At 43.3% G+C, this 9,235-nt stretch overlaps 1 protein-coding gene across 1 annotated transcript; it reads right to left on the bottom strand.

Moving 5' to 3' along the window:
- Positions 1–6,697: 6,697 nt before the first annotated feature.
- On the bottom strand, positions 6,698–8,419 carry LOC111397850. Its single transcript, XM_023024820.1, has 2 exons — positions 7,469–8,419; positions 6,698–7,363 (listed from the first exon to the last, which is right to left on the bottom strand). The coding sequence occupies exons 1-2, from the start codon at positions 8,417–8,419 to the stop codon at positions 6,698–6,700; spliced, it is 1,617 nt and encodes a 538-aa protein (XP_022880588.1).
- Between the last annotated feature and the right edge of the window lie 816 nt (positions 8,420–9,235).

Here is a 9,235-nt window from a genome sequence, read left to right as displayed (position 1 = left end):
ACAACTGTGTGGATTATGCAGTCAAATTTTGCGGCCACCGACGCAGCCCAAGGGGATCGTGCGGGGACCCATGAACCGGTGACCATCTCTTGCCGGTTAAGATGTAAATGTGTCAGGGTTGTTGCCTGATACAGCCGGTGCCATTGTCGGCGGGTATTAGTGTCGGCACCGACACGCAAGATTTATTACCGGTTCCAACTGGCGGAGTCGGTAACTCCAGTCTTGACAGAAGGGTGTAGTCTTCTAATTTCTTGAAGTCTTATGTCATTTTCGTTATTTAATTAATTTATAATTATAAGTCACTTGTGACAAGTTCATAAAAAAAATAAATGATGGTCTAGCATTTATAGTTATTAAATTGAATTATAGATTCTTAATTTATTAAATTGTTTTATTATTTTAGTCTTCTTGTTTGCTTAATTTGTAATTTTATGTCACCTGTAATAAGGTTATAAATAAGGATGGTCCCTCAAACTAATTTAGGATGATTTTAGCTCTTGTTTGATCTACTTAAAAATTAAAAATTAAAAATTAAAAATTAAAAATTAAAAATTAAAAATTAAAAAAAATGTCAAAGTTAATAAAACCAAATAGGGAATTTATTGCATTCAAGAGTGGGGCTTCTTATGTAGGGTTGTCCCTTCCCATTCTCTTCGTATTCTCCTATCTAATAGTGCATCAATAGTAGTTATTTTTACTTAGGGTGTGTTTGATTATATTTATTTTTTTCTGAAAAATATCAGTTTTCTACCCAAATTTCTATTTAGAGTGTTTGATTGCTCTTTTTTTTCACGGAAAATATTTTCCAACTTTTGAAAATAAGCCTAATTTTTCTTATTTTTAAGAAAAACATTTTCCTTGGGTAAATGTGTTTTTTATTTTCCACGAAAGACGAAAAATATTTTCTTTTCTATTTGATATTTTTCATGTCAATCAAATACACTCTTAGTTTTTTCAATTTATTAATTCCTTGCCAATCTATTGACTCGACCAACTCATTTTTAACAATTATATAAGAAATCATGTTTATTTCTTCAGAAAGTGTTATTCTATATGCGCGTTTAACAATGTAGAATAGAAAACTTATGTTTCATGACATGTTTTAAAAGTTAAATATATTATTTGGCATTATTCAATTCGAATAGGTTATGAATCATTTTTGTGAACTGTAAAATCGTAATAAAAAGTAGATATTCATACATCTTGTTATATTTCTCAACCATACTAGGTAAACAAAACTTTTGACATTCAAATCAATGGGAAGAAATAAGTACTATTAAATGGGTAATGAGATAGAGAAAAATAACATAGAAAATTCATCTTTGAAATTAACTCAAGATTTCGCTCTCAATTATGAGTAAAATGCTTTAATCAATCGGTAGAATCTCCGTATACAATTATCAAATTTGTTCGGATAGGTGGGAGGTACATGATCCTGTGTGCATGTTGTACAGAGAAAAAGGAATTAGCAAATCGGTGTGATCTTGACCGTTCAACTTACGCCTTCCGAACTCGAACTCACTACTCACGATGGGACTTGTCTTTTATCGAAAGGTAAATAGTAGCAAAAGTTCACAATCTTTCGTTTTATTTACAAATTCATCCCCAACCTTTTTTGGACAATTGTGTCTACCGAAAATTAGCAGCATTCATCCAAATAGATGATTTCTATCCATTCTTTCGTTAGTCAATCCAATTGAACTTTGCATTATAAAATAAAAAGGACAAATCGTTATTTTATCTAAAAAAACTCGTTAAAAGATTTGAGGAGATTTATTTAATGACAATCATCGAGGTAAGTCAAAGTAGAAACAACCAACTTTAATTGTGGGTTAACCTTGGTAATATACCGAGGCATCTTCGGTATTGCAAGTACATCCTCAACCTAATAGCTTTATCCTATCCACATGATGAAAGAATGTACAAGGTGATGGATGTCTAGATTGGTGCTTGACACACCAACCATTGGAAGCAAGGCACCAATCTTCACAACGAACAATTGTCTTTAAAAGGGCAATTATATCTAAGCTTCGCTCCAAAAAATAAGTAATGAAATATGTCACCTATTCAAACACCAGGACAAAGTTTTGTACTGGTTGGAATTGCTTTAAGGCACGGGTATTTTTTTTCTCTAACAATTTCACTTGAAGTGGTTGTGGAACAATACCCTTCTATCTGCCTGGTGGCGTTCGGCGTTCCAACTACTCAGTCAAATGTGTATGACTTGAAAAACGAAGGTGGCGCTTCCTCCCCCGTTTTACCTCCAGCGTGAGAATTAGTTCAAAGACTTGGAAAAGATGCGATTGGAATTCAACTTACTAAAGAGAGAGAGAGAGAGAGATCCCCTTACCTGTGTCACATCCGGGGATATTTATAGATATTGGGAGCTGGATAACTGCTGGATGATTATGGTGCCACGTGTCCCACGTTGGCATTCTCACTACCCCCACGTTCTTAATTGGGAGTCTTTAACTTCTCGTCTAGAGGTTGTACCCGTATCAACCGCCATGGAACCTAGTCAATTCACTAGAGGTTTTATGGCTAAATGTTTGGATGGACAATTCCATGCCAGTTGAAGATTTCGCGTAGAGGTAGAGCACCCCCTGGAGGTAGTGGTAGAGCGCCCTTGAGGGGGGTCGACGACTTCGCGTAGTGATAGAGCTCCCCTTGGGGGTAGTGGAAGAATGCCCCTGGAGGGTCGATGGTTGTGCATGGTGGTAGAGCACCACCTGGGAATAGTGGTAGAGCACCCCTTAAGGGGTCGGTGGCCTTGCATCGAAGTGCAGTGATTTATCTTGCTTGTCGTCGATGGTGGCTTCCTCTACCAACCTATATCATTAGCCCCCTCTATTCCTTGTCGATGTTTTCGGCAAGGGGTAGCAGTTTTTTTTTTTATCTGGGTTGGTTTGAAAAAATTTCTTCTTTTTTTTTTTAATTGATAAATGAGTAGTTCGTATTAGCAAGTTGAGAAATGCAATCAAAATCAACTAGCAATTTTACTGTACACATGGCACCCCATTAATGGTCCTAATGTTGGAGGGAATTTTCCTCCCCAAAAAGTTTGAATTCTTGTGTCTATAAAAGGGGGGTGATTTTTATTTCAAAGAATCACTTTCATTTTCTCTCAACATCCTAGGCTTTCTCCCTTCTAAGGTAAAATTCTCTCCTTTTTAATCCCAAGTCTTGCTTTGAATTTCTCTTCATCTTTTTTTTGTTGTCATGTATAAGACTATTCTTTCTTCTCATTCCAATGAGAATAGTGATGGGGGTGTGGTGACTCGACTGGACCCTCGTCGGAGGGTACCGGAGGAGGTCCGACCAGCCCTATGGCTGGTTGACCGAGGGCCAGCCTTCAGGCAAGCCATCGCCCGCCCTCTTCTGAACTTCGTGGCCCATCCGACCCCTCGACCCGACTCGCTAGTGACTCATCCCCTTTGTCCGGTAGATCTCTTTATGACATTGATAGTGAAACTCATTCAATCGATTCTCAGGCATTTGTCCCAAATTCCCCAAAGAGGTACATTAATTCTACCAAATTTCCAAACCAAAATTTAGAAATTGGACGAGACCCGATTGGTGAGGTTGTCCCCTTAGATATACTAAAAAGTTATAGTCTCTACAATTCACCACTTAAGTTGGAAAAATGTCTAGGTAAGTATGACCGGGTTGATGATTATGTCTATAGAGCCCCCGGTTCTAAAGAAAGACTCTCCGGGTCTGATCCCCACGAGGTAGCCGTGTACAGGAATGTTATGGACGGGGGTTTTCGATTCTCCATTCATCCCTTTTTTGTGTCGATTTTCAATGAGTATCACCTTACTCCTAGTCAAATTAATCCCAACGCGTGGATAAATGCGTTATATTTCCTATATGTTTCTCTAAAAAGGAAAATATCACTTTCCATAGACCTTTTTCAGATGTGTCTTCGAAATGCATGAGCTAGTTCAGTGTAATGCATTCGTCTATTTTACCACCGGGGTTCCTTTGCAATTTCCTAAATTTAGAAATTCAAATAGCGGATGGAAGTCCCGGTTCTTCTTCGTCCGGCCTTCAGCAGGTCGGTTCTCTTTTAACACCAATTGGCGACGCCCCCAAATTCGTCTCTTCAATAGCCAAGTACAAGTTACCCCCTTTCTAAATGCTCAAATCTAGGAGTTGGTTGGTGTACCGCCTCTCGCACCGGACTTAGGATCAGTCTTGACCATGAAGAACATGTTGATAGTGGGGATGAGTCGTCATACTGGTAGGTTGTTTCCGTCGATTTTTTTTATTGCATGCACACACGTTCACTTATTATTTTTTGCTTTTAGTTTTTCAGGACTGATGAGTTTGGGTGTGTGCATACAGATATGGACTTTGATCTTGATGAGGTATTGAAGACCCTACCAGGAGGCGATGAGGGCCCTGCTCTCGTTGATGGTAAGCTTTTGTGTTCACCTCCCCTTTTTTTGTTTTTTATCCTCATGCTCTTCTACCTTGCGATCTTAATGGATTCTAACTTACATGTGTTGGGGCAGAACTTGATCTTGAAGGGATCATGGATTCCATGCCTGACCACGGGCAGGGGGATGAGGCGGATCCATCACCTATCCATTCAAAGAGAAAGAGGGCGGCCGACCAAGGGGGGAAGTCTCGGGCGATCAACGAGACCTCCCAGCTTTCAGACGAGCCTCGTGAGGTGGCTCCAGCTCCTAGGCCGGGCGCTTCCAGCCGTGCACGATGTGAGCGCGAGGATTCACTTCCCAACTTCGGGTTTCCTCCTACCCGGGGCTATCATGAGATGGGGGTGCTCAAGTCTTTGGTGACGCTCGCTCGTTCTAGAGCAATTGCAGGGCATAGTGCAGACGACATTGAAAGGGCTGCGGCTGTTTATCTCCGGAGGGTACGTTTCCAATTTCACATTTTCTTTTATGTTGGGTCTTTCCTTTTAAGCTTGGTTTTAACGCTTGACTTTTATTCTACCCCCCTCATTTCTTAGGTGGTAGCCCTCCAGACCGGACTCACTGAATCGAATCGCTACCTAGTCTCGGAGTTGAAGACTCTTACTGAAGAAAAGAAAAAGGAGGCTCATCACTACAAGAAAAAGATATCCTCCTTGATAAAATCTCTGGAGATATCGGATGCTCGAGCTTGCGAGCAGGAGACGGAGACGACAACTTGCATTCTATTTTGGCTCGCGCTCCAGATGAGGCGATTGAGAGGTATAAGGCCTCAGCTGAGTATCTGTGGAGCAGTATAAGACGTCGTCTGATTATGCTAAGGCTTTGAATTCATATGGGGGGAAGGTGATGACAGCGTCTATCAAACTTTCCAAGGAGTGGATTATGACCGAGCATCCTTCTATAGACCCCTCTGGTCTAGATAGGTTTCTTTCGCAGCACAAGGGAAGGGGAGTGGAGCATAGTCATCCAGGTCATTTGGATGTTCATCACGAGGTGGTAGTGGGGATGTCTCCCCTTCAAGCTGAAGCATTTCTTAGTTGTTGTTTTCTTTGCTAGCTTTTCCTTTTTCGTGTTTATTTTTGTTTATTCTCATTATTTCCTACTTGTCCTGGGTGTGGGGAAGAATTTCTCATATGTGTAAACACATTTTTCGTTCGCTATTATTAGTGTTGAGTGCATTGTTCCTTCAACTTATCGTCTCTCATGTCGTCCTTCTTCTTTTTCTTTTCACTGTTTGATGGTGCGGGGGAGTGGCTGTCAGAGTTTAGTGGTCGATAGCCCTAGCTAATTTTAGCCTTGTGTTACCCCGTGCCTAGCCGTATAGGCTATGTCAACCGTCGAGAGAGGGGTCTAGTGATTAAGGGCCTTAGCCAATTTTTGGCTTGTTAAGGCTCTCCGCCTAGCCGCGTAGGCTATGTCGACCATCAAGAGAGGGGTCTAGTGGTTAAGGGTTTTAGCCAATTTTTGGCTTGTTAAGGCTCTCCGCCTAGCCGTATAGGCTATGTCGACCATCGGGAGAGAGAGGTCCAGTGGTTAAGGGCCTTAGCCAATTTTTGGCTTGTTAAGGCTCTTCGCCTAGTCGCGTAGGCTATGTCGACCATATGTTTTCATGGGATGAGGGGAAGTCTAAGACTGCATATCGGTATAAAAATACTTGGATTCGTGAGTTCAGTAGGCGCACCGGGACGTCCCAGCTGGGCTGGCCCTTCCTTAGCGCCCTCATCACTTGCTACTACCAAGATTTTTCATTGAATAAACAAATGCAACTAAGGGTGCCTCCGTGAGGCATTACATAGAGAGAATTAACAAGGCAATCTATCTACTGTATTTACAAAAAACATAGTCCATGTGTCTATTCTAAAATTTACTGGTAGTATTTTTTGAGATGCTCTGTGTTCCACGGTCTACCCAGTGGTTGTCCCTTCATGTCTTTCAAGCTATAAGCCCCTTTCCTAGGCTGCGGATCACTTCATATGGACCTTCCCAGTTTGGTCCGAGTTTTGCTAGGAGGTCTCCTGCTGTTGCCGCGTCTCTTAACACGAGGTCCCCTGGTTGAAAGATTCTTGGTTTCACTTTCCGATTGAAGTATTTGACGGCTCTCCGTTTATAGACCATCATCTTTATTGTCGCTTTCTCCCTTACTTCTTCTAGTAGGCCGAGTTCTCCCCTGGTCGTGGTGTCATCGGGCTGTCTGACTTTCATCCTGCCTGTCTCACTTAAAATTTCAAATGGGACTACGGCTTCTGTCCCAAAAGTTAGTCTGAATGGCGTCTCCCCGATTGACTTTCGTGGAGTTGTGTGGTACACCCACAGCACATTGGAAAGCTCACCTGCCCAAAGCGCCTTTTCCTTTCCAATCTGGTCTTCAGATCCCAAAGAATGACTCGATTGGTTACTTCAGCTTGCCCGTTCGATTGTGGGTGAGCGACCGAAGTCAATCTATGGTCGATGTGATAATTTGCACAAAAAGCCTTGAAGCTATGATTGTCAAATTGTCTGCCGTTATCTGTCACCATTACCCTGGGTATCCCGAATCGACATATTATATTTTTCCATACAAAACCATGTACGTTTGCAGTCGTGAAGGTTGCAAGTGGTTCTGCCTCTTCCCACTTGGTGAAGTAGTCGATGGTGACCAGCAAAAACTTCCTTTGCCCCTTGGCTAAAGGTAGAGGACCTAAAATGTCCATCCCCCACTGAAAAAATGGGCATACTCCAAATATGGTTACCTGCTGCTTGACTGGGACATGGATCAAATTTTCGTGTCGTTGACATGTGTCACACTTTCTTACTAGTTCTTTGGCATCTCTTTTCATGGTTGGCCAATAGTAGCCTTGCCGTAGAATTTTGAAAGCAAGGGATGTTGCCCCTTGGTGATTACCACAAGTCCCAGCATGTACTTCAAATAGCATCCTTTTAGCCTCCAAGGATTATATGCACTTCAGATATGGCATGGTGAAACCCCGCTTGTAAAGTTGCCCATCAATGATGGTGAATGAGGCTGCCCGAGCTCTCAACCTTCTTACTTCAAAGGGATCTTCCGGTGTTTTATTTTTTGTGAGGTACTTGATTAACGGATCCATCCAGCTTTCCCCGTACTCAATATTTTTCACCTCGACCCAGCGTTGGATGCTGGGTTGCTGCAAGACTTGCACATTCACTGTTCGCGACAGATTTCTTGGGTTTGCTGATGCGAGTTTCGCTAGTGCGTCTGCCCGCTCATTTTCCTTTCGTGGGACCTTTGTCATCCTGAAACTTGCGAACCCCTTTTCTAGATCCCTTACTTTCATCAGGTAGGCTGTCATCTTTCCATCCTTAGCCTCATATTCCCTCGACACCTGTCCAACTATCAGCTGCAAGTCATTGCAAACCTCTATCGAAGACACCCCCAGCCTAGCTGCCAGACCTAGGCCTGTGATTACTGCTTCATACTCAGCATCGTTATTAGTGGCGAGGAACTCGAAGCACAGTGAGTATTCCAATTCCTCGGAGTCTGGTCCAATCATTATGATTCTTGCCCCCGATCTTTCCGTAATTGAAGAACCGTCCACAAAAACCTTCCAATCTGTCTTTTGCCCTTCCGGGGATTCTGCTGGGGTGGTGAGCTCAGTAATAAAGTCTGCCAGAGCCTGCGCTTTGATGGCAGTCCTTGGCTTGAATTCAATGTCAAATTCACTCATTTCAATTACCCATTTTAGCAATCTTTCGGATGTCTCTAGTCGATGTAGGATCTGTTTGATGGGTTGGTCGGTCATCACTTGAACCGTATGGGACTGAAAGCAAGGCCTCAATTTTCTGACTGCAATGATCAATGCGAGCACCAGTTGTTCGGCCAAACTGTACCTTATCTCAGGGCCTTTGAGGACTTGACTGACATAGTAGACTGGTTTCTGTGCCTTTGGGAATTCCTTTACGAGAACTGCACTGATTGGCCGTGGTGATACTGCGAGGTAGAGACATAGTACGTCCCAGGGCATGGGCTGGTCAATATGGGAGGCTGTTGTAGTGGCCTCTTCAAGGACGCCAAAGACTCCTCACACTCTTGAGTCCACTCAAAATTTGTAGAGTCGGGGAAAAAGACCGGTACATTACCACATTGGGTGCTGCATCGAGTCTCATCAGATCAACGAAGGTCCGTCGGTGGTCAAGCAGATTCTTGACCCCGTCGTAAGCCTCTATCATAGGCTGCTTGAAGCCTTTAGGCAAAGGGACCGCCATGATCTCGGGCGCGAACGGGTCCTTTTCTAGGATCATTTGCCTGCGTTTGTCTTTTCTTTTAGATATCGTGTCATCAATTTTCTTCGTCATGATCTCCTCCATTCTTCGCTCCAGATCTGCCAGGGGTGGGACGGACTGCAAGACCGTCATCCCTAGAGCCCCGAGCCTGCGGTCACCGGTTGGATGGCAGGCGGTGTTTCTATGTGCGCCTCCTGAGATGGAGGCGGGGCCTCTGCCAAACATAGTAGAAGGGCGGCTCTCTGCGTTTGATTCTGCAAGAGGGTCATCATGGCTGCTAACTAGGTCTCTAGAGCGCTGAACTAGCTTTGCGTCACATACTGCGGCGGCGACGACGGATCAGGGCCTCTAGCAACCGATTCTAATTCTGCCTCCGTCGTTACTGCTCATAGGTATGTGTCACTTCTTGTTCGTCTTCTCGACATGACCTTTGTGTTTAGTGGAAGAATTTCCCACAGACGGCGCTAATGAAGTGGTTGTGGAACAATACCCTTCTATCTGCCTGGTGGCGTTTGGCGTTCCGACTACTCCGTCAAGTGTGTATGACCTGAAAAACG

The sequence above is a fragment of the Olea europaea genome, chromosome 7 (genome assembly GCF_002742605.1).
Source record: "Olea europaea var. sylvestris chromosome 7, O_europaea_v1, whole genome shotgun sequence".
NCBI classification, from domain to species: domain Eukaryota; kingdom Viridiplantae; phylum Streptophyta; class Magnoliopsida; order Lamiales; family Oleaceae; genus Olea; species Olea europaea.
The sequence above is the reverse complement of the archived record's forward strand: the minus strand, read 5'-3'. Positions and strand labels throughout refer to the sequence as shown.

What these genes read in the sequence shown, in the direction of transcription:
- LOC111397850 (XM_023024820.1), bottom strand. Translation starts at nt 8,419, where the DNA reads ATGCCCTGGGACGTACTATGTCTCTACCTCGCAGTATCACCACGGCCA. An exon ending in CACCGGAAGATCCCTTTGAA is followed by an intron (nt 7,364 to 7,468) that starts GTAAGAAGGTTG and finishes TAATCCTTGGAG; the next exon opens with GCTAAAAGGATGCTATTTGA.